The sequence below is a fragment of the Tursiops truncatus genome, chromosome 2 (genome assembly GCF_011762595.2).
Source record: "Tursiops truncatus isolate mTurTru1 chromosome 2, mTurTru1.mat.Y, whole genome shotgun sequence".
NCBI lineage: Eukaryota > Metazoa > Chordata > Mammalia > Artiodactyla > Delphinidae > Tursiops > Tursiops truncatus.
Window position 1 is genome coordinate 26700888 of NC_047035.1, and position 23814 is coordinate 26724701.

The 23814-nt window shown below is 44.5% G+C and overlaps 1 protein-coding gene across 16 annotated transcripts in view; it reads right to left on the reverse strand.

The window, feature by feature from the left end:
- The window catches only part of GPATCH2L (G-patch domain containing 2 like), a 62882-nt gene extending 55961 nt beyond the window's left edge, over window positions 1-6921 (reverse strand). For all 16 annotated transcript variants that reach the window (XR_002173349.3, XR_002173346.2, XR_002173350.2 and 13 more), the window contains exons 1-2: window positions 6849-6921; window positions 3796-4467 (exon numbers count right to left, since the gene is read on the reverse strand). Coding sequence is in view for 11 of the 16 variants with exons in the window: in XM_019920607.2 (XP_019776166.1) it covers window positions 3796-4457 (662 nt within the window). In the remaining 5 variants the exon portion in view is untranslated. The remainder of the gene's footprint in view (window positions 1-3795; window positions 4468-6848) is intronic.
- Window positions 6922-23814: the final 16893 nt, after the last annotated feature.

Below are 23814 nucleotides of genomic sequence, written 5' to 3' on the forward strand. Positions count from 1 at the left end.
TCAGTGTTGCAAGGGACCTTAGAAGTCATTCAGTTCAAACTCTCCAACTCTACAACTCAGTAAGTGGTCACCAAGCCCAGGCTTGAATCCCTCCAGTGACAAAGAACTCATCACCTGGTAAAACAACTCAGTTCATTTTTATAGAGTCCTAATTTTTAGAATGTTATATTTTATACTGAGGCAACACTTCACACGCTGTACTTTTTACCTATGAGTCCTAGTTCCTTCCTCTGGAGTCACAGAATAATCCTAACATTTCTTTCAAGAGACAGATCTTCAAATACAATAGTATCAAATCTATCTCCCAAGTTGTTTTTTTTCCCTCAGTTGTTCCTAAGGATATAGTAGCAGAGCTTTGAATAAATCTAGAGAAGCACTCTATGCTAGCTACTCAATACTCTCAAATGCAATGGTACAATCAACAATGGTAAATATCCTCTTGGTCAGCATCCCTATTTACAGAATAGAAAACAGAACATCCTCAACCTACCACACAGAGTCTTTTCCACAGCTCCAGTAACCCCTGATTAATGACCTCCACTTGCAAAGGAGGCTACTTACCTTAACCATGAAATAATGAACGCTATTGATCCAACAAGCTACTGCTATAAAGTGTTATTGATCACCCAATCTTTGGTTAAAATGGTCCTCATTTAGCAATTTTACTGTTGCAAACACCTGGAGCAAAGCACCCTCATAATTAAAGAGTTTGGGGGAGTTAAAGTGAGAGGTGATGGACAGAGATCTCAGCTTTCTACCATTTATTCTTGCTTCTGAGCTATTGTTTGTGTCAGAAAGGATATTGATTTTCTATAAAAATAAGAAAACAAGAGGCACCAAGGGGCGCAGAAGGTCAGCTTGGGCTAGAGAAGGAGGGGGAAGGTTTAGCACTCTATCTCTGTCACTCGGCTTCCAACAGAAGGGAATATTTTCTTTCCTGTGAGATTGGCTTCTAATACATCACCTTAGGAAGGCTCCTGACTGTGACTTCAGGCCATCACCAAACCAATTCACTTATGAAAGAAAAGAAGCTAAATTATATTCAAGGGGAACAAATGAATGATGTATTAGTGAAGAATAAAGCAAAATTAGGCTATAACTCACCTAATTAATAGCTGCTATATAGACAATTTGAATAAAGATCAGTAGAAAGTAATCTTACAAAAGAGTTGATCCATTTTAGAATGGAACACACATGCAAAGAAAAATATTAAAATAACAACTGAGCTTTTTGAAGGCTTTAAAAAACTATTACATCATAACCACTTTCAGTTCCTCAGAACGCCTGAGGGATTGATTGGTATAGAATGGAAGGAAGAACAGAAACAGAAAAGCGAAAAGAATTATCGGTTAAGCTTAAAATTACTCTATGTTTAGTTAGCAGAATAAATTTAAGGAAAGTAGAAATAAAGCTCTCTGATTGAGACACAGATTTTCAAACCTAAAACACCTAACATATGCTTTTTTTTTTTTCTTTTTCCCCGGTACGCGGGCCTCTCACTGTTGTGGCCACTCGCGTTGCGGAGCACAGGCTCTGGACGCGCAGGCTCAGCGGCCATGGCTCACGGGCCCAGCCGCTCCGTGGCATGTGGGATCTTCCCGGACCAGGGCACAAACCCATGTCCCCTGCATCGGCAGGCGGACTCTCAACCACTGCGCCAGCAGGGAAGCCCAACATATGCTTTTTAAAAGAACTCTATCTATTGACTAGGCTAAGTAAAGCTTAATGATCAACTTCATCTTAATAATTTCACAAGTTGGATCATATACTCTGACAACCCTCAATACCTCTGATATAAAGTTCTACACTTTGATCTGTATGCAAACAAACTGGCACATCCAAGCAGATTTTTGAAAGAGTAAATTGCTGCCTACGTCAATTTCTCCAAGCTCTAGATGTATATTATCACAACCTGACTATAATGTGTAACAGATGTATCTGGGGTAAGAAGGACCTAGAAAGACTGAAGTGCCTCACTGCAAGGTTACAGGCTCTGCATTTGGAACCACACTTGGGCTGTGATCTTAGAGAAGACAGAGTTAACAGTCACTCACACACACAATTAAGTCATAGCTTAGCAAGAAATTCTGGGGAATACATACATCCAAAAATATCATCCCAAAACATTCTTAACAGTACGATGATTACTATTTGGTATGTAAGCTTGACATTGAAACAAACTTGAACACCTCAATTGAGGGTTTCAACAGTGTGAAGGATACAAGTTAACTAGGCATTTCTTGTTTGATTAAAAATAGCATGATAAGGAAAAAAGCTTTATAATCCATATAAATTGGGTAAATAGGCCTTAGAATATACATTAGAGGAAAATCAGGAAAGCCAAATTATAAGCCTACCTAGTTGTACAGCCTGGCAAATATAAAGTTAGTTAAGAAAAATTTTAAAAACTTGATTAAAACCACCCATGATAAGTACAGGCATACAAACCTGAACAGCTTTTCCTGTTACCGACAAAACCTCACCTCCAAGTCTGTAAGATTTATGCCTTTGTTTTTCAGACAAACGTCAGAAGAAGCCAAGTCCTAAGAAAGGTCATCTGTTCTGCAGTTGTAAAAGTTCAGATGAGACAGAAAACGTGCCATGGCAAAGGCAAGCTCAAAGCATAGCAAAACATAGTGGTTAACTATGAGCTTTGGAATCAGGTTTGAGTCCCAGTTTTGCTACTAGGTGACCTTGGGCAAATTATCTCCACACTCATAACCTCTATTTCCTCTTCTATAAAATACAAATAATGGTACCTACCAGACAGGGGAGTTATGAACATTAAAGAATATATGTTCTACACAATAGTACAGTGCCTGGCACACAGTTAGTGCTTAATAAATGCTAACTAATATTAACAATAATAGAATACACTGGTTCTCAATTGGGACTACTCAACCCACTTAGGGAGCACCCATGGAGGCATTTGTTTTGATACTGTGAAGGGTGATGGGAACAACGTAGGGATGGCAACTATCCTACAAGGCATGGGACGTCCCTCACCACAAAGAACTGCCCCATCCAAAACACCAACAGCATCCACACTGAGAAACAGATATCACACATTAATATTAATAATAATATTAAAGTATCAAGCTGGGAAGTATCAGTGTCCCTAGGACTATCTATTTGAGATGTAAAAAATTAAAAGTCACCAAAAACTATACTGACGTTTTAAACATGCACCCATTCAAGACAGATTTTTCTGGCTTGATGACATTTGGTGTAAGACTGATGGGATTTAGCCCTGTTATTTTCAAAGCCTACCATGTGTTCAGACAACTTGAATGTTAAACTCAATACAGTCAAACTGTAAGTAGCAGAGAACAGAATTATAGTCCAGAAACATCTAAAGCCATGATTCTTAATGGGTAAAGGCAGCTTACCAAGAACATTTACAAACTCCATATGCCTGGCACCCGCGTTTTCTCTTTCTCATACATACATATACACACCAGCCTCTACTGAGGCCCTGGTTCTAAAGAACAGTATCTGTGTATGAACTACGTGGCACAAAGAGCAGCAAAATGTTTTTTAAAATAAGAGGTACACGTTTTAGATGATTTTTAGAAACAAATGTGTTTCTATAAAATATAGCCTTCTTGATGTAGGGAAACAGAATCATGAGTGTACTTTAAGAAGCTACACACAACCTGACTGGTTAAAGCAGAGCTACAAAGTCAGTATTACAAAGGCTGGTTTGAAAGAAAGTTGAACTCATCAAGACTGTGGATTTGTGCTTTAGGTAAAGTTAACCAGGAAAATCTATGACTTAGTAAGGGAGATCTCACCATTCTGACATATTCTCATCAGAGCCCTGTTTTTGTTCATCTGCTTCACACTCCATCCTTTCTTTCCTTCCCGTTTTGCTTAGGAAAGTCCTATTTTCTGCTGCTTCGCACAACCCGTGACCTGATGAGGTCCAGGGAGTATTCTCCTTCCAGCGGGACAGACGCTGCTTCTTAGCAGACTTGAACCTGCAGCCTCTCTCATAGCTCCAATCTGACACCTTGAGCTTCTGCTGAAGGCTGGCAGCCACCTCTGATGTTACGCGCTTCACCTTCCGTCGGCGCCTCAGCGGTCGACAAGGTGCATTTTCAGTAAAGGAGTCAGATTCGTGCCAAGAATGTTGCTTACTCTTAACAATGGCATTAAGAGCTGGGTGCCGTTTGGCTACCATAGTGTCATCAGAGTCACTAAAATTGGTGACTGAGGCCATTTCTCGACAGTCCTTGATGGCCTCATCCAGACTTGACTCAGAGGCCTCACTGTAGCAGCAGGTATGCTCTGCCAGGTGAGTGAAGTCTGAACGGCGCTTCCGGCCTCTCCGTTTGCGAAGCTGCCGCCTCTGCTGCCGAGGGCTCAGCGCCATCTCCTCCCACAGCTCACCAAGCTTATTCTGCTCAGATGTCTGCTCCAAGGCTGAGGCTAAGTCATGTACCAGCTCATCCATGAGGCCACATCTGCCAAAAGGAGGTTCAAAAAAGAGAAAAAAGAAGAAGAAAGACTGAATAGGATCTGTTGTTTTTGAATAATTTTTCAAACAGATCATGGCACTGCAGAGTCCACCCCGTCTACAGAAAATAAAGTCACCTTTCACCTGGCTACCCTTAGACTCTATTCCTACCATCCATACTCCCTTAAGCCATTAAGAATAGGTATGTGGCCCTTGTTAAATGCCTGAAGTCAGCATGTTCTTAAAGCACAAAAACTCAAAATACTCACCAGATGACAACTGGGTTATTAGTAAAAACAAGCAAACTCAGGGGAATAAATCAGTCATTCCCCTTTTCCCCCAATTAAACTTGCTAAACTAAATTACCTGATGATCAGAGCTAAAAAGATTAGAGAATGTCTCATCTGTCCAAACAGGAGCAGAAAAACACTCAACTTCAAAACCATGGATGAAAAGACCGTTCTATGGTCTGGGGTCACTAATAAGAATGTGTGTGGCAGGAAGAGAAAGACAACTCAGTGACACACTTTACGGAAGGCTGCTTGCAGTTTTAGTGTTCCAAGAATCTGTAGTGACCCAGGTTTGTACTCTGCATGGAAAAAAAAGACCAAGTTTGCACCCATTCTGGTCCCAACTACCACCCAGAAGCTACCAGGTAGAGAGCCTTAAAGAGTGTGTCATATATTTGTGAATAATTAGCAACTTTTAAGTCTTCTTGCCATCCTTCAGAAAATAAATTGTTATCCAAGTTTTGTGCTTTAGTGCCAGACACTCACACAAAAACACATTATAACTGAGGTTGAAATGACAAGGATAAGAGGAGTCTCTAAGATTTCTAGCTAACAGCTTTCCAAAATTTCCTGTTTTTCAACTCATTCTTGTCAAACCATCATACTTCAGGGATCACTTCATAGGCAAACCTTCCAGAGGCTGAGCGCAGGAGGAGCGATTTTCAAAAGGCCTTTTTAAAGTGAAACGTTTAATATACTTCGTACATCTAATTAAATACGTTTCAGGGCTTCCCTGGTGGCGCAGTGGTTGAGAGTCCGCCTGCCGATGCAGGGCACATGGGTTCGTGCCCCGGTCTGGGAGGATCCCACATGCCGCCGAGCGGCTGGGCCCATGAGCCATGGCCGCTGAGCCTGCGCGTCCGGAGCCTGTGCTCCACAGCGGGAGAGGCCACAACAGTGAGAGGCCCGCGTACGGCAAAAAAAAAAAAAACCATTTTAAATTAGCACCTTTTCCCTAGCCCTTGTTAAGTCCAACGTATTTCAAGACCATAATTAGAACTTAAAACTCTGTGGCACCACTCTCAGACCATAGTTCCCTTCACACAGTTTACATTTTGCAAAGGACTTTCTAAAATCTATTTTCATGCTATCCTTATGCCAAGCAATTTAAAGGCAGGAGGAGCAACGGGGACACGTAGTCCCAAACTACCAACCAAACAAAACTCGAAGTGTCAAAAGCCACACTCATTTAAGCAATAAGTAGTTTAAAACACCATGGCTGGGGTTTGGGAAACAACTGTCTCTAAAACCAAAATAGATAAGTGGGGACGCACTTATCTAAATCTATTTCCCTAATAAAGAACTACTGCTTTAAAAGCTCAAGCAGAACTGTACAAACTTTAACGTGAAACGAAGTTACCAAACAACTTGCAGTTGGCTGTGCAGTCGAATGCCAGGCTCAAAGGCTGCAATTCGAACAGGAGGTGACAGAAGAACCCTGGAACTCCCACCCTCCCTGGAGGCACAGTCCGAGAGGGTCCCGGGGCCAGGCAAGCACTCGGGGAGACAAAGGCTGCCCGAAGCACGCAACGGAAGGAACGAGAAACTAGCAGAAGTAAAAAGAGAGGCAGGCAGGCGCACGGTCGGGTGGGGTGGGGGGACCGGGTTGGGGGAGGGGCTGGGGGAGGCAGGAGGCAACTTCTCAATTTGGGTGACCAGGGGCAGGGGGTCAGCCCTTCCAGGGCAGAAAGTGCCAAAACGCAAGTCCTGGCGACTAAACTCCCTCAGTGCTCAAGGGTCGCAACGTGGCCACATCCGTGAGAAAAAGCGTGTTTCGAAGGACTCCCCCACGCCCGGGCCCGCCCCCGAGGACTAGGACGACCACGACTCGGGACACCAAGCCCTCACGCTGTCGCTAGCTCAAAAGAGCCAGACACTAGAGAAGAGAGAAGGTGACTGTCGCCCGGGAAATGGCCCGACCCTCACAACCCGGATCGGGGAGATGGGCCCTGAAAAACAAGGCCCCGCCACCCTCTCCCCTCCCGCCAGCCTCCGGGGCCCCATGGCGCCCGTGGCCGCTCCGCCGCGGCCCGGAGCGCCGATCCCCGCTAGCGCGGGCCCCCTTGGCCCCGACCCCCTCACTCCCCGTCCCCCTCACCCGCTGCCGCAGTCACCTCCGACGGCCGCGGCTTTTGGGGCCGAGTCTCCCCGCCGGGGCTTCCCTCTGTGACCTCATTTCCGGTCTGAGGCGGTGGGGTGGGGCGGTGGTGGAATGGGAGGGACAGGCTGCGCGAGAGGGCCCGCCCCGGCCCAGCGCTTCCTGCTCGCGGCCGCTCCCACTTCCGCTCCCTGGGGGCGGGGCCGCGAGAACCCGGAAGAAAAGCAAGGGGGTAAGGAGGGGCGGTGTTTAGGGGCTGACTGGAGCGGGGGTTCCCGTGGGGCTGAGGTGCCCATCTTGGTGAAGGGCCTACCCATGCAGGCCTCATCTGCCTTGGAGGCGTCAGGAAATTGGGCGCTAGGGAGGGGCGTCGGCCTTGCCCTTGATCGCTGACCTACTTTATACACGGTGTGTGAAATTGGGGAAATGGGTCCTCATTCTTAACCATGCGAATTGTACAACCTTTGGGGGGGTAGCACGAGTGAGTTGCTCAGACTATTAAAGATACACATGCTTGAGTAACAAAACAAAGTAGTGTTGGATTATAACTTGAAGTGTAAAAGTAATATCCATAGTCAAACTGGTATAAATCAATTACTGATACAAATAAATTTATAAATGGGAAAGAAGAGCTAAGTCTCTGGTGCAGAGTTACAAACAATTTTTATAGATACTCCACCCTGAGGCATAACTCCTGATTCTAAATGTGGACTGTGCAGTGACTTCCTTCCAAAGAGTACAATATGGAAAGTGGGGGGAAGTGAGTAACTTTTAGAGTGGAGAAACAACTACAGTGGAGTAACATTCCCAGTGGAGAAACTAGCACTACCTCAGCCGGGTGATCAAGGTTAACATCAACGGTGATAAATCATGTTAACAGTATGTGGACTAGATATGATATGATGAGAATGGCATTTTATCTCTGTGGTACTTTCCTTCTAAAACTCATAACCCCAGTCTAATCAAAAGGGAAAAAGTGGACAACCCCCAAGTGAGGGGCATTCTACAAAATGTCTGACCAGTATTCCTCAAAATTGTCAAGATTTTCAAAGACAAGGAAAGTCTGAGAAACTGTCACAGCCAAGAGGAGCCTATGGAGACATGACAACTAAATGTAATATGGTACCCTGATGAGATACTGGAATAGAGAAAGGACGTTAGGTAAAAATTAAGAAATCTGGATAAATTATGTACTTCAGTTAATGTTGATAATAATGTCTGTACACTGGTTCATTAATTGTGACAAATGTGCTCTACTAATGTGAGATGTTAATAACGGAAGAAACTGAATATGGGGTATGTGGGGACTATCTGTAGTACTTTCGGATTTTTCTGGAAACCTAAAACTATTCTGAAATAAAAAGTTTATTTTTAAATATGCACATACCTTTTGACCCAGAAATTCTGCCTCTACGAATTTTATCTAAAGAAAAAATTGGAAATGGGCACAGAAATGTTAAATACAGGTAAATTCATCTTTGTAGCATCGTGGAGGAAGGAGTGAGAAGACTAGAAAAACGCCAGACATCCTACAACAGGGGTTAGTTATCAAATTACGTCTATGGGATGGAATACCTTGCAGCCTTTTGAAATTGACCTTGGAAGAATATTTAATGACATGAAAAGTCATCAATTTCTTGTGTACATTTCTGTATGATGGTTGTACCTTAATAAAAAGGTTAGTCTAAAAATGTAGCTTATGACTCTATTCATACATAAAGGAAACTAAATCTATACTTGCACAGGAATATGACCCGAATGATACACTACCTATCATCCAAAATAGTTCCATTATAAGGGACTGTCTCTGCTACCTGTTGCTTTTGTGGATTTTCAGAATTTTCTGTAGGTGAAACATTGTGTAAAGAATTAAGGGAGGAGGCAAAGACTGAGGTTTTGAGCCAGAGTGACTAACAGAGTGGTTGGTGCCATTTGCACAGCGAGAGACGACGAGAGAAAAAGGTTCACTTTGGACATGCTGAATTTGCGACTCCCACAGGACAAAAAGATGGAAATGTTCAAGAGGTGTCCACAGCCATCAGTCCTCTTTTCTGCTTAAGTGAAGTTCTCTCCCACAAATCATATCCACTCCCATGGTGTCAGTTGCCTCCATCAGCACTGAAAGCTCCCAAATTTCTTGAAATCCAGCTTTTGTTTTCAGATTTATGCTATATATTTCCACTTATTTTCTTGACCAGCATCTCTAATTTAAGATGTCAAAAGAAATCTTAGTTTCTCCCATAGTCTCTATCATATTTGCCCCTCCTCCACTATTCCCAGTTTGGGAAATGTCAGCACCATCATGCAGTTACCCAGGTGAATTAGCCATTAGTCCCTGCTTTTTCCTTCATACCTCTTCATCTAATTAAATGCCAAGCTTTGAGGATTCTATTTCGATAGTATTCTTGCATCCACCCTCCCTCCTTTGCTTTCTGTCTGCCACTGGCCACATCTGGGTAGGCAACCACTCTTCTGGATGGTACAGCAGCCTCCTTACTGGTCTTGCCACTTCCAGTCTCTCCCCCAAAAGTCATTCTCTACACTGGCACCAGAGTGAGATTCCTGAAACACCATTTCACGTCATCCGTCTTCCACTACTTCCTATATCATGCTTGGCACACGTCATCCGTCTTCCACTACTTCGTATATCATGCTTGGCACACCAGACCACTTGCTCTTTCTTGAACACCCCTGGGACTTGAGGGGATTTAAAGGCTCAATGCTGGGAGGAGATATGGGGATATATGTATATGTATAGCTGATTCACTGTGTTACACAGCAGAAACTAACACACCGTTGTAAAGCAATTATACTCCAATAAAGATGTTTAAAAAATAAATTAATTTAAAAAATAAAGGCTCAATGCCAATGTCACCTCCATGAAGACTTCCCCTTGCTTGTCTACTCTGTTGGGCTCTCTCAGCACTTGCTGGTATCTTTATTACATCATCTTCTTCATTCAGCCTTGAATCTGAGCCATTTATGTGCAAGTTTGCCTCCCCAGCTAAACTACTCATATAACAAATATTTACTGACTACCTACGACATGTGTGGCCCTACACTAACTAAGCTCTGGAGACATAGCTATGTGAACAAAAATGAAGCCTACACTCCACTGCCCCAGAGACCCCGTCCTAGCCATTGTATTCTCACCAATTCCTAGCACAGTTCTTTGCACGTGCTAGGTGCTCAGAAACTATTGTCAGTTGAAAAAACAAATATTTGTTTACTATGCTGGAACAGGAAATTAGAAGTGCTTGTCTCAATCTTAAGAGAAAATGTAAATGAAAGCTAGTGATGGTGGGATCTGTGGGCAGGGCCATTCTAGGAAACAGGGTGCAAGAGAAGAAGCCTGTGGAGAACAAGGTGGCCAGCTCAAAGGACAGAGAGCATTGGAAGAGAACCAGTGTACAGAAGCCAGAGAAGGGTGACATTTAAGAAAAGGAGGACCGAAAGGAAAATTGGGGAGGAATAGTTCTCAGGAAAGGCCATCACACTTGCTGATTGAAGCAGGCACTGAGGATAGCGGATGATGCGAGTTGTGAGCAGACTTGGAGCAGGTATAATGGAGGCGGGAGAGAAGCCAAGGGTGAAGCTCCATACGTTCCTAGCTGTGTCCAGCGCTGACGGCTGAACTTCCTCATCTGTAAAATGAGACAATAACAGAACGTACTCATCTCCTGGGTGGAGGTTAAATGAAATAATGAATGCAAAGCATTTCATATAGAGCCCGACACAAAGTAAGCACTCCAAAAACATTAATAATTACCAAGAAGAGGAAGACAGTCTAGTCAACAAGTTTCCCTCAATTGACCATCAGGGTGGAACTGTAAGTTGAATGAGCAAATCACCAGTTTAAAAGGATCTGCACACAGTAAGCTTCTCCCTCCTTTGTCCTTCCCACCAAAAAAAAGTACCTCTGCTGATTCATTAGATTCCCTGCGGTTATAATAAGCTGAAAGTCCTCATCATGGTCTGCACAGCCTGGGATCTGGTCCCTGCCCCATGCTCCTAGTACGAACCCACTAAGCTGTCCCTCCCTGCCTCCCCACTCCCACCCCAGGGCCTTGGCATGTGCTTTCCTGCAACCAAGAATACCTGTCTATAGGGATTTGCAGGTGAGGGTCAAGGAATCTCCTCATCTTTGAAGTCTTGGCTGAAATGTCACTTCCATAAAGAGGGCTTTTCTAACACCATCTGAAGAAATCCTACTCCCCTAGCCATTTTCTATCTTATCATCTTCTTTATTTCCTTTATGGCCTATATCATAATCCAACATTACCTTGTTTATTTGGTGTGTACTTATTTATATTCTGTCACCTCCCACTAGAATATAAATATCATAAGAACAGGGACGTTGTCTTTCTTTTTGCCTTCGTGTCCCTCCACAATTCTTTTCCTTGCTCAGAGCTTCTCTTTAAACTGACATTCTGGAATCTTTCCAGAAATTTTTCCAATAGTCACTGAAGAGATGTTCCTAATAGAAGCAGTGTCCACCAAGGAGGGCAGGAAGTGTCTGCATTTACCTGAAAAAATGAGTGACTCCCTGAAACTTGCCCTCCTCCCTGGCCCCAGACACCTGATGCCTTTTCTTTTGCAGGTGGCAGATGGCAGAAGTTTGCCAAACTCCACCTCTGCCACAGTTCTCGTACTCTCTCACGTACCCTCCTCAACTCTATAGAACTGGGGGGGGGGGGGGTCGTTGAGGTAACATTTATTGAAGGCTCACTATGGGCCAGGTATCATGCTAAAGACTTTAAATTCATTATTTCATCTCATCTTCTCCAGAACCTTTTTGACGTTGGTGTACATATTAGTTTCCTGTTGATTCGATACCAAATTATCACATATTTAGTGACTTAAAACAACACAAATTTATTATCTTACAGTTCTGTAGGTCAGACGTTCCACATGGATCTCACTAGGCTAAAATCAAGGTGCCAGTATGGCTTGTTCCTTTCTGAAGCCTCTAGGGGAGAGTCCATTTCTTTCCTTTTTCTAGCTTCAAGAGGCCCCCCACATTCCTCAGCTCGTGGCCCCTTCCTCCATCTTCAAAGCCAGCAATGGCGAATCTCTCTTATCCTCCTTCTGCCATCACATCATTCTCTGACCACAGCTGGGAAAGGTTCTCTGTTTTTAGGAACCCATGTGCACCCACATGGATAATCCAGGATAATCATCCCATCTCAAGGTCCTTAACTTCAATCATACCTGCAGAGTCCCTTTTGCTATGTAAGATAACATATTCACAGATTCCAGGGGGCCATTATTCTGCCTATCACAGTGTTATATGATCCTCATTTTATAGATGACAAAACTGAAGCTTTGAGAGGCTAATAAACTTGCCTAAATTCACACAACCAGTAAAGGATAGAGTCAGGACCAAAATCCAGCTCTGCCTGACTCCAAAGCTTGTACACACTATCTCTGAGCTGTGTTCACCTATTCCTACCCCTTCCTTTCCTCTCACTACTACTGCAGTGAATGCTACTGGCTGCCTACCAGACAACCCCCTTCCTTTTTTTAATGGAGCCTTCCCCCTTATATTAGTCTACTAGGGCTGCCATAACAAAATACCTCAGACTGAGTGGCTTAAACACAGACATTTATTTTCTCACAGTTCTGGAGGCTGGAAGTCCAAGATCAAGGTGCCAGCAGTATTGGTTTCTTCTGAGGCTTCTCTCCTTGGCTTGCAGGCGGCAACGCTCTTGCTGCTTCTTCATACCCCTAATGGCTCTCTGCATGTCCCAATTTCTTCTTATTATAAGGACACCAGTCAGATTGGACTAGGACCCTACGCTAACAGCCTTATTTTAACTTAATCACTTCTAAAGGCCCTACCTCCAAATACAGTCACATTCTGAGGTCCTGGGCTCAGGGCTTCAACTTATGAACTTGCGTGGAGACATAATTTAGCCCACAGCTCCCCACTAATCCATGTGCTCGGAAAATGCTGACCACACCCCCATCTCAAGGGTTGTTGAATCCCATTCCCCATGCAGATTGTTTCAGGAGCAGGCCTATCACCCAACTACGAGCAAGGAGACATGAAGGGAGAATTGTTGGGGATGCCTACTGAGACAAGTTTCTACTCTAGAGAGAATCGTAGGAAGACATCATGTCTCTTCCTTTTCTGGAAATTGTTATGTCTAGATATGACATCTAGAATTGTTACAACCTTCTTGCTAACATCCCAAGGATGAAGCCAAAACTGAGGATAAAAGGGCAGAGAGAGGAAAAGAACCTGGACCTCAGGTAACAACCAACCCTGAAGGATCTATTCCAGAACTTATGTGTTCTGTTATGTGACATACCAAATGTCCATGTATTTTAAGCAACTTTGGGTTGCTTGCAGCCAAGAGCATCCTAGCTTTTTACTTGCCCACCATTCAGGCCACGCTCTGTATCCACTACCATCTTGTTGCCCACCATTGGGACCAAAAGCTGCTCTACCACTTAAGGCTGGCAAAATGTGCAGCTCCTCTACTCATGCCCCTCCTGCATTCCCTTCACAGAAGTGACAGTGCAATGCGCACCCCACCTTCTGCCCTGACATGCGTGAAAGTTGTTCAGCCATTGAGAGCTTAGACAATACAAATCCCTGGAGTTCTGTTCGAAAGGGGCTCACACAAGATGTAGGGCCTGTCTGGACAGGTAATGAGGGGCTGAAGTAACCAAGCATAGATGAGCTTACTTTGACATGGAAGGCATTGGAAGTAACAATAAGCAAGAAACCGGAGTGTTCAGAGGGCTGGGCCGAGACTGTTGAAGCTGCAGCTCGTTGGAGAGCATATGGGGAAGTGTGCTGTAAAGGCAGCTCGAACTGAATTATGAAGGGGCCAGAAAGGGAAATTAGTGTTCATGGGGCACCAGTGTGCCAGAAACTGCCTCAGAAATGCATAGAAGATCAAGTTAGATGATAATATAATAGTAGTTAATACCTATTGAGTCCTCAGTAGGTGCCAGACACCATTCTAAATATTAACATGGATAAACCTAATAATCCTTACAGTACTATTCTTATTTCCATGTTACAGATGAGAAAACTAAGTCACAGAGAGGTTAAGTAGCTTGCCCAGGGCCACACACTGGTAAGCATGTAACCAGGCAGAGCCATGTCCTTAACCACTGAATTATATGCCCCTAAACTGAATAGCAGTGCTTAGCACACTGCATGACACATAGCAATATGTACACACAACCATGATATACATTAACTGTTAGACCTATGTTGACTATACAGAGATTTGTACCTCTATTATATATTAATAAAATCACTCAATTAATCCTCATAATAACCATTTAATGAAAGCGCTTTGTCCTAACTTACACAGAAGAGGAAACTGAACCTTAGAGAAGTTATCTGGAGTCACACAGCTGGCGTGTGAAATAACTGGTCAGAACGAGGCATCCGATTGCAAAGGCTACTCCTTGCACTACACTCTCTCCTCCCCTTTTGGGAGGCATTTGGCAGGTGCTGCCTGCACTGACATTCATTCGGCCAGTCAGGATATATTTAGTGAGTGCGTACCAAACCCTACATACTGAAGGTACATCTGTGAACAAAAGAGACCAAAGTCCCTGCCTTCAGTATTCTTCCCTTCTCGGGGGAGGAAGACAAACAATAGACAGATCCATATATGAACTGTCAGGTGGTGGAGGTGTTATGAGAATAACAAAGCAGGATGAGGGGAAAGGGATTGCTGGACTTGGGGCCTTGCTGCTATCTGTGATAGGTGCCTCTGACAAGGGCTCATCGGCGCAGACACCTCAAAGGAAGCAGGGAGTACGCCATCCAACCATCTCAGGGATGAACATTCCAGGCAGAGGGAACAGTTAGGGCAGGGGTCATGAGGTGGTATGTTAGTTTCCTAGTGCTGCTATAACAAAGTACCCAAAACTGGGTGGCTTGAAGCAGAAATTCATTCTCTTCCAGTTCTGAAGGCTAGACGTCCAAAATCAAAGTGTGAGTAGGGTCCCTCCCAAAGACTCTAGGGAAGTGTCCTTCCTTGTCTCCTACCTTCTCGTGTGGTTCTTGGCGTTCCTTGGCTTGTAGATGCATCACTCCAATCTCATCCTCACGAGGCAGTCTTCCCTCAGTGTGTGGCTGTCACTATGTCTCTTCTCTTCTTGTGAGGACACTAGCTATTGGACTAGGGCCCACCCAGATCCAGTATGGCTTCATCTTAACTTGATCACATCTGCAAAGATTCTATTTTTAAATAAGTTAGCTGGAGGTTAGGACTTGAACGTATCTTTTTGGAGGACACATGAAAAATTGGAGTCATTAATGGCATCATCTTATCACAGTCCTCCTGAGGGTCACAATTATTCATGTCCCTCCCACATGCAAAATATTCACACCCCATCCCAGGACACCCAAAAGTCTCATCCAACCACGGCACTGGGCTAGGAGTCTAAGGTGTTGTGATCTACATTAGGACCAAATGCAGCTCCTTAAATGTGGCTCCTCTTGATCCAGAGATGTACTGATTAAAAGGACAATATGGTCTGGCTGGGCTGGGGTGGTACGGTGGAGACAAGGGTTATTTAGAATATTTATATTTAATATGATTATTGATATGGTTAGTGTATTAGTTTGCCAGGGCTGTCATAACAGACTGGGTGGCTTGAACAGCAGAAATGTATTTTCTCACAATTCTGGAGACTTGAAGTCTAAGATCAAGGTGTCAGCAGGTTTGGTTTCTTCTGTGCCCTCTCTCCTTGGCTTGTAGTTGGCTGTCTTCCCTCTGTATCTTCACACTATCTTCGCTATGTGTGTGTCTGTGTCCCAAATTCCACTTCTTATAAGGACACCAGTCATATTGGATTAGGGCTCACACTAACAATCTCATTTTAACTTAATCACTTCTTTAAAGATCCTATTACCAAATATGGTCACTTTCTGAGGTACTGGGAGTTAATACATCAACATATGAATTTGGGGGGATATAATCAGCCCATAACAATTAGGTTTAAATCTATCATCATGCTATATATTTTCTATTTGTCCCATCTATTCTTTGTTCTTTTTCCCACTTTTTCTTCCTTCTTTTGATTGAGTGTTTTTTATTTCATTTTATGTCCTTAGTTAGCTTATTAGTTATATTTCTGTTTCATATTTTTAGTATTTGCTTTAGACTTTACAGTATACATCTTTAACTTATCTTAGTCTGACTTCAAGTAATGCTGTAACACTTATACCTAGCATAAAAAGCTTACAACAGGGCTTCCCTGGTGGCGCAGTGGTTGAGAGTCCGCCTGCCGATGCAGGGGACGTGGGTTCGTGCCCCAGTTCAGGAAGATCCCACATGCTGCAGAGCAGCTGGGCCCGTGAGCCACGGCCACTGAGCCTGCGCTTCCGGAGCCTGTGCTTCGCAACGGGAGAGGCCACAGGAGTGGGAGGCCCGTGTACCACAAAAAAAAAAAAAAAAAAAAAAAGCTTACAACAATATCCCTCCATTTCCTCTCTCCTAGCCTTTGTGCTATTGTTGTCCCACATTTTACTTCTAAATATGGCAGAAATCCCACAATACATTCTTTTTGTTTGCCTTAAGCAGACAATTATCATTTAAAGAGATTTTTTTTTTAATCAGAAAAAAAAATTATGATTTCACAAATACCACTTTTGGTGCTTTTCATTCCTTTGTGTAGATCCAGATTTTTATGTGGTATAATTTTGCTTCTGCCTAAATTATTTTCTTTAACATTTCTTGTAGTTCTGGTATGTTGTTGATGATTCCTTCAGGTTTGTCTGAAAAAAATTCTTTATATTATCTTCATTTTTGAAAGATATTTTGCTGGGTATAGAATCTTAGGTTGACGGTGCATTTCTTTTAGTACTTTTTAAAGATTTTGCTCCATTGTCTTCTGCTCACATTATTTCTGAGATAAAGTCTCCTGTCACTCTTATCTTCTTATTTTTTTCTTTATATAGGCCATGCCTTTATACTGTTGTTGCTGTTAAGACTTTCTCTTTATCACTAGTTTTAAGCAATTTGACTATGATGTGTCTTAGTGTCATTTTTATCATGTTTCTTGTCCTTGGGATTCATTGAGCTTTTTGGTTCTGTGGGTTTATAATTTTCATTCAATTTGGAAAGTTTTTGGCTATTATTTTTTCAAATATTATTTTTCTCCTCTCACTTCCTCTCTACTTCTGGGACTCCAATTACATATATTTTAGATTGCCTTAAGTTGTCCTTTTGTTCTTTCTTTTTTTGTTGCTGCTGTCTTCTGGTTGGTTTTTTTTTTTTTTTTTCTGTTTTATTTTGGATAGTTTATATTACTATGTCTTAAGAGTCATCATCTTTTCTTGTGTATTGTCTAATCTACTGTGAATCCCACCCAATATATTTTTTATCTCAGACATTGTATACTTATAGAAGTTAGATTTGGGGCTTTAAAAAATTTCCATGACTTTCTTTAATACGCTCATGTTTTTCTCTACCTTGTTAAACGTGAAATGTAGTTATAGAAGCTGTTTAATACCCTCATCTAATAGTTCTGTCATCTGTGTAATTCTGAGTCTGTATTTATTGATTGGTTTTTCTTTACATTATGGTTGCTTCTTTGTGCCTGGTAAATTTTTTTATTGTTTTCAGATATTTCTAATTTTACCTTGTTGGATACTGGAAAACTTTGTATTCCTTTAATTATTTAAGGTGGGAGAGTAAATACAGTCCCTATTACTCCATTAATGCCAGAAGCAGAAGTCCCAGGCCCTGTATTACATTGAGAATATTCTACTGGCTTGGGAGACTAGAGATTATTTTTCAGTCCAGGAAGTTCTGGCCCCTTTATATTCCCTCTAAATTCTGTTGACAAACTAGTTTCCTTTTTTAGTCCACCTCTTTCTCATAGTACCTTATAGTATTCAGCTAGCAAGAGCCAGCTGATCCTTTCAGGACTCTACCTGAAAATTACTCAAATCTATAAGTTGATTAAGTACTTTTTCTACTGTCCAGATTACCTCAGACAACAGTTTTACTGATTGTTTAAGCATACATAATATGGGCTACCTTTTTTCCAACCTGCTATAGCAATATCTTTATCATCTTTTCCAGCCTCTACTTCCTACTTGCTTTCCAATCCCAAAGCCAACGTTTGTATCTTAGGCTTGGGTTTTGATTTATTTTTTGTTTTTGGCAGCATCAAACGTCTAAGTACCAATCTGTGTATCAGTTATCTACTTCAGAATAATGCTGCATAACAAGCCACCCCAACATTTAGTTGTTAAAACAACATCCACTTATTTATTTCTCACAAGTCCATAGGCTGACTGGATAGCATTGCCCATCTGGGCTAGGATTGGCAGATCTCTGGGCTTGCTCATGTACCTGTAGTCAGCAAGGAGCTAGCTGCTCTAGTATATCTTTTTCTGGGACAAGTTGGCTATCTTCCACATGCCTCCAGCAGGCTGGCACAGTCATGTTATCATGACCAGAGTCTAGCCCTGGTATAGTCTCATGACTGCGGTAGTGTTCTGAGAGGTACACACAGAAGTACACATTCTAAGATGGAAAAATGCAGCGATGACTCTGCTCGAATCAAGCTTGTAATTAACCGAGCCACTGGCTAAAGCTAGCAATGTGGCGAAGCCCAGAGTCAGCATGAAAAGGCACTAACAAAGGGTATACGTACAGGGAGGCGTGAAAAACCAGGCCAGTAATGCAATCAGTCTATCCTACCCTATGACGTAGATATCAGTATTATTATCGTTGTCCCCATTTAACAGATAGCAAACAGGTACAGAGAAGTTCAATAATTTGCCCAAGGTCTCAGCTCATGTGTGGTGGAATTTGTGTTTCTACCCAGGTAAGTTGGCTGTGGAGTCCCTGTGCACAATGGTGTACTGCCCTCTGGGAACAGGCCCAGGGCATTATGGAGCCTCTACCCCTCTCCCCATTTGGATAATGGGTCATCCAGCCTCCTCCTGGGGCCTTCCAGGGACAGATGGCAAGCTCATCCCTCCCTAGCTCAGCCACTGCCCCCAGAGATCAGCCAGAAGCCAGGGCTCTCCAAGGTCTGGCTACCAGTGGTCAATAGGGTTTGGACCCTACCGGTCCCTGTTTCCTGGCCTCCAGTGCCTATGGCCACACAGTGAAGTCTTTCAGGGATTAAAGGCAAGGAAGAGAGAAACAAAAGAAGGAATAAAGTCAAGAAATGTGCCATGAAGCTTCTTGTAGCGCAAAGCAGAGAAAGTCATTTCCAACTTCTTTCATCTCCTAGATGAAGCCACTAAATAAAGGGGCAGAGCGGCGAACACAAGGGCTTTTAATCTGTCTCATCTCCTTCATAATAACTGCAAATTTTCCCTGGGCCCCTGGGAGTGAGCCTCTTCCCTCCGCTCGGCCTTATCTCCCCCTCCACATTTCGCTGGCGCCCCGCCGCTCCCCGCGCGCGCTGCCCGGGCCGTCCCGGCGAGGCCTGGGGGAGCCGCTGCTCCCCGCCTCATTGTTCAGGGGGCCCGGGGCTCGGAGGAGGGATGAAGGCCAGTCAAAGGGAAGCGGGCTCGCCGCAGCTTCATTAACGGCGGCCTTTCAGCGGCGCACATATCGGAGCGAGGCCTTTTCAGAGGCGCTAATTAGCAATTTGGATCCTTCCCCCCGCTGGAGAGGCGCCTTCAATCTAACAAGTGGGAACAGCGCTGCGCTCCCTTTTTTCTTGCACTTGGTATTTATTGTTTTCCATTTCTCCCTCGCCTTCTCTTCCCCTCCCCACCCGCCGCATTGTCCTGCTCACCGCCACCAGATAAGGGCTGTGGGGTGGGGGGAGGGGTGCATGATTAATCACTCTTTTAATTCTCTGCTAATGATAACTTTCTCGCACTGAGAGAAGTTAATCTTTCTTGGATGTTGAGAGAAGCGGGAGAGTTGGGACAGGTGGGGCTGGGTTGAGTGAACACGGAAGGGCGGAGATGACAGAAGGGACTATACTCTGCTCTAATCCCCTCTCCCCCACCCAATGTCCCAACTTTCCCGCCTGACCAGTTGGCCGTACAACTTGATACTCTCATTCTTCTGGCCCCCTCTGCCCAGCAGCAACCTTTCCCAACCTATAGGAAATTCAACTTTTACTCTTCAAAGGTCAGCTTGGATGCCACCTCCTCTGTGAAGCCAACCCTGATTGCCCTGTCCTGCCCGAATTTCCCTCCCTTCTCCTTCTGAAATCCCATAGCAGTCTGCACACCACCTTTATGTGCTGAATTCTGCCCATGCTGTTATGGTTGTTCACAACCAGAGTACAGAAACCACCAATCTTTAAAATGTCTATATGCTCCATAGGATCAGTACGCAGTAAATGTTTATTGAATGAATAGATCAACAAATTCCTGACTGCCACTAGAATATAGGTTTGTTTTTCTTTTTGTGTGTTTTTTTACTTCTTTCCCAAACATATAAATAGCACCTGCTACCTGCCAGGTACTATTCTAAGTAAATTACATTAAATTAAAATGTTATTAAATGACATTCAGTCATTTAATCCCTATACAACCCTATGAGGTAGATGTGATCCGCATTTTACAGATGAGGAAACCAAGGCACAGAGAGGTTAAGTAACTTGCCTATGATCACAGAGCTGTTAGGCAGCAGAGCTGGGATTCAAACCTAGGCTGTCTGGCTCCAGAGTCCGTGTTCTTAAAACCACCTTGCTAGGATATGATCTTGGCTTCCACGGAGGCCCCTGCCCCTCTGCCTGGATGGAGGGATGGACTGAGAGGGAGGCCCAAACCAAAAGTCCAGGCAGGCGTAGAAGGGATGGTAAAGGTGGCAAATGAGCAAGGCCTTCACCTGGAAAGCCCACACAACAGCCAGATTTAACACCTGGTGTTTGGCGTTTGGCCACTAAGCCAGCACTATGGGTAATGGCCTAACCCCTGGGCCCCTGGACCACGACCATGCTCCCAGCTAACCTGATCTCCCTTCTCACCCCAGGCCCACTACACTCACGGAGGCAGTAGGAGTAAAATTCCCAACAAACTCTGGGTTCTGCTATTCCGAAGTGCATGGAGTGGAGTGCCCCAGAGAGGGAGGGAGGGCAGGAGAGCCCCTGAAAATCCCCTCCGAATTATAAACATATCCTCTTTAAGTACATTTCTAAGGATAACATTTGTATTACTCTGTCCTGTGCCTGCAGATAGGGCCGTGCATATCTCCTCCATCTCCCCTCCTTTCTCTCCACTCTGCTGGGAGCGGTCCCTATCTGAAGCGACGCTGGCAATCCGCTTCCCTGCAATTGTTTCAATCGAGGGGAAAAATTAATTTCTGCCTATCGTTAATTGAGAGAATTGTGTGGAGGGCGAGGGAAGGGGAGGGGGAAGGAGAGGAAGGAAGAAGGTGGAGGGGAGCAATCGTGTTATTAACCGTGTCTCTTTCATAAGCAAATATTCTGATTGCCATCAGTGAGATGAGAGGCTCATTAATGCAGGAAGCAGAGAGGTGATTAGAGAACTTTCAAGAGCTATTGAGCTAAGTGTGAGGGAGGGTTGCAGGGATCTGGAGGCCGAGGGAATTTGGGAAGGACTGGGCTGGGGGGAAAGCCACTGGCCTTTACATGGGCCTTCCTTCTTCTGCCCCCTCCACCCCTCTCCCCACTACTCACTTCCAAACAGTTCCCAAAGCCAACAGCTAGAGTTGGGAAAAATGCTAAACAGTGAGTGAAAACTTTGCAAAAGTCATACTTTCTCCAAAGACTTCACCCATCCTGATGCTAAACTGATAGTCTACAGGTGAAATTTTCTAGCCCCCTTACAAGTTTGTCTAATAGCAGAAACTTACGCTATTTTAAAATTATGTTATTGTCTTTACAAGATTGTCTCTACTCTCTGATTTGCCAGTTCCCACCAGTTCCTGTTTATGGTCCCCATCCTGCCTCACTTGTTTGCACCCCTGCCTGGCCTGTGATAGCATTTGTGTACTACTGGAGGTCCTGGGGGTTGGGGATTGAGAGGGAGGGGCTGTTGAGAGGAGGTGGGCATGTGGGATGGTGGCAGGAGTAGATGTTATTCATGCCACCTCCCTCCTCCTGGCCCACCTCTGATTTCAGCGATAGCTGTGCTGGTCAGGTCCCTGTGAACCCATCCCAACCAAACCCATCTCAAGAAGGAGCCTCACATTTCTCTCCAGTTTTCTGCCCTAGGGATTTCTCCAAGAAGAAGGTGCTCAGCAGTACCTATCACCCACGCACAAGCATGGTGGAGAAGTATGGGAGAGTTTAAATGTATATATGCGTATAACTGAGTCACTTTGCTGTACAGCAGAGATTAGCACAATATTGTAAATCAACTTCAAAAAATTAAAAAAAAAGAAGTACAGGAGAGTTTATACCCTTGGGGGCAACCCTTAGCCAATGGGGCACAGGGCCCTGTGAACAAACACCCCAGGCTTTCCAGAAGCACAATTCTGGAAGGCATTGTGTACCTGGCTCAGAGGGCCTGGTGCAGTCAAGCCCCACTGCCAGCAAACAGCTCCCTCATTGACTCATGCTTTTATTGTCTGTTCCTCTTTATCACCCTCACTTTCTCCACCCCTCACTCCTGCGTCCTGATGTCATCTCTCAAACTATCTATGCCCAAGTCTGTTCAGGCTCTGCTTTCACGGGAACACAAATTAAGACAGTGGCCAGGTGTGTCCCCAATACACGGCAGGAGATGGTCACCAGGGAGAAGTGGCAAGCACCACAAACAGCGACGGCTCCATGTGGCTCCGGGCAGCAGTGGTGTTAAAGATAAGGGCATGTGTGAGGCTAGAAGAGCCAGGACCAGGAGCCAGGGAAGACATGGAAGCTGTAGGTTGTACTCAGTTACTGAGACAAAGCCACATGGAGAGCCAGAGATGAGAACACCCAGAAACTGACACTCTGTCTGCCTTGGTCAGGGAGAACGTTGTATGCAGCCCTGTGGCAGCACAGCCCAATGGCCAACTTCCCAGGTGGTGGCCAGCCACTGCACTGGGGCTCAGCGTGCTTCAGACACTGTATGGCCATCTCTAGGTGCTTCCAACCCCCTCCCAACCATCTCTTCCAAGTGTGGACATGATAAAGTCCCCATGACAAATAGGAACCCTGCCCAGTCCGTCCTCACATTCAGGTCCTTTAGCTCCCAGAATCAATCCCAATGCCTGTTTTCAAAGTAAGATGCTCCCAGCTGAGGCACAAAGAGAGGCAGAGGCTGCCTCTGGCAAAGGAATCCCAGGGAGAGAAAGCCGATGCGGGCTCAAGGGATAAGCAGCTGTGGTGGTTCTGTCCCCAACCCCACACGTCCAAAGGACATTTGGATTCTCTTCCAGGAACCAAATGCTCCCTTCCATCAGATTCCGACCAAAAGTAGGAGAGCCACCAGCAAAGAGCCCAAGACCAAAAAGAGGGCAAAGAAAGAACTGGAAAGAAGAAAAGAAGAAAAGAAAAGGGAGAACAGAGAGAGGGAGAGGCACTTGGAGATTTTCAGAACAATCTCCATTCTCTACGGTGCTTTCTGTTTAAAAAAAAAAAAATGAAAAAGGAATGATGGAGAAGGGGAGAGAGTCAGACAAGTTTAATGATGTGTGTTCAAAGCTCAGATTGGAAAAATGACAGAGAAAAGCAGCCTGTTTCGGCACTAATAAATTGTTCTCTGCCGTAAGAGGCGCCTGTCGCAGCATTAATACAGGCCCCTAATACACGGGTCAGGGTTAAGTAATTCTCTCCGGCAACTTAAGCGAATAATGAAGCTGGCAGCGGCTGGTGGTGCGGTGGGAGAGATGGTCTATGCCGCCGGCACTTTGTCTTCATTTATTATGCCAGCGGCGGCACGGACGGGAAGCCTCCGCAGAGGAGATATCGCTTCATTTCGGCAAGGTAATGAAAGCCGGGTTGGGGGGAGGATAAACCAATTTGCCGGCTGACACTGGAAGGAGTGATTTGCGGACTCAAGAAGGGGAGAGGAGGGCCCATGCACAAGGAGCCACAAGGCTAAACCAACGAGGGC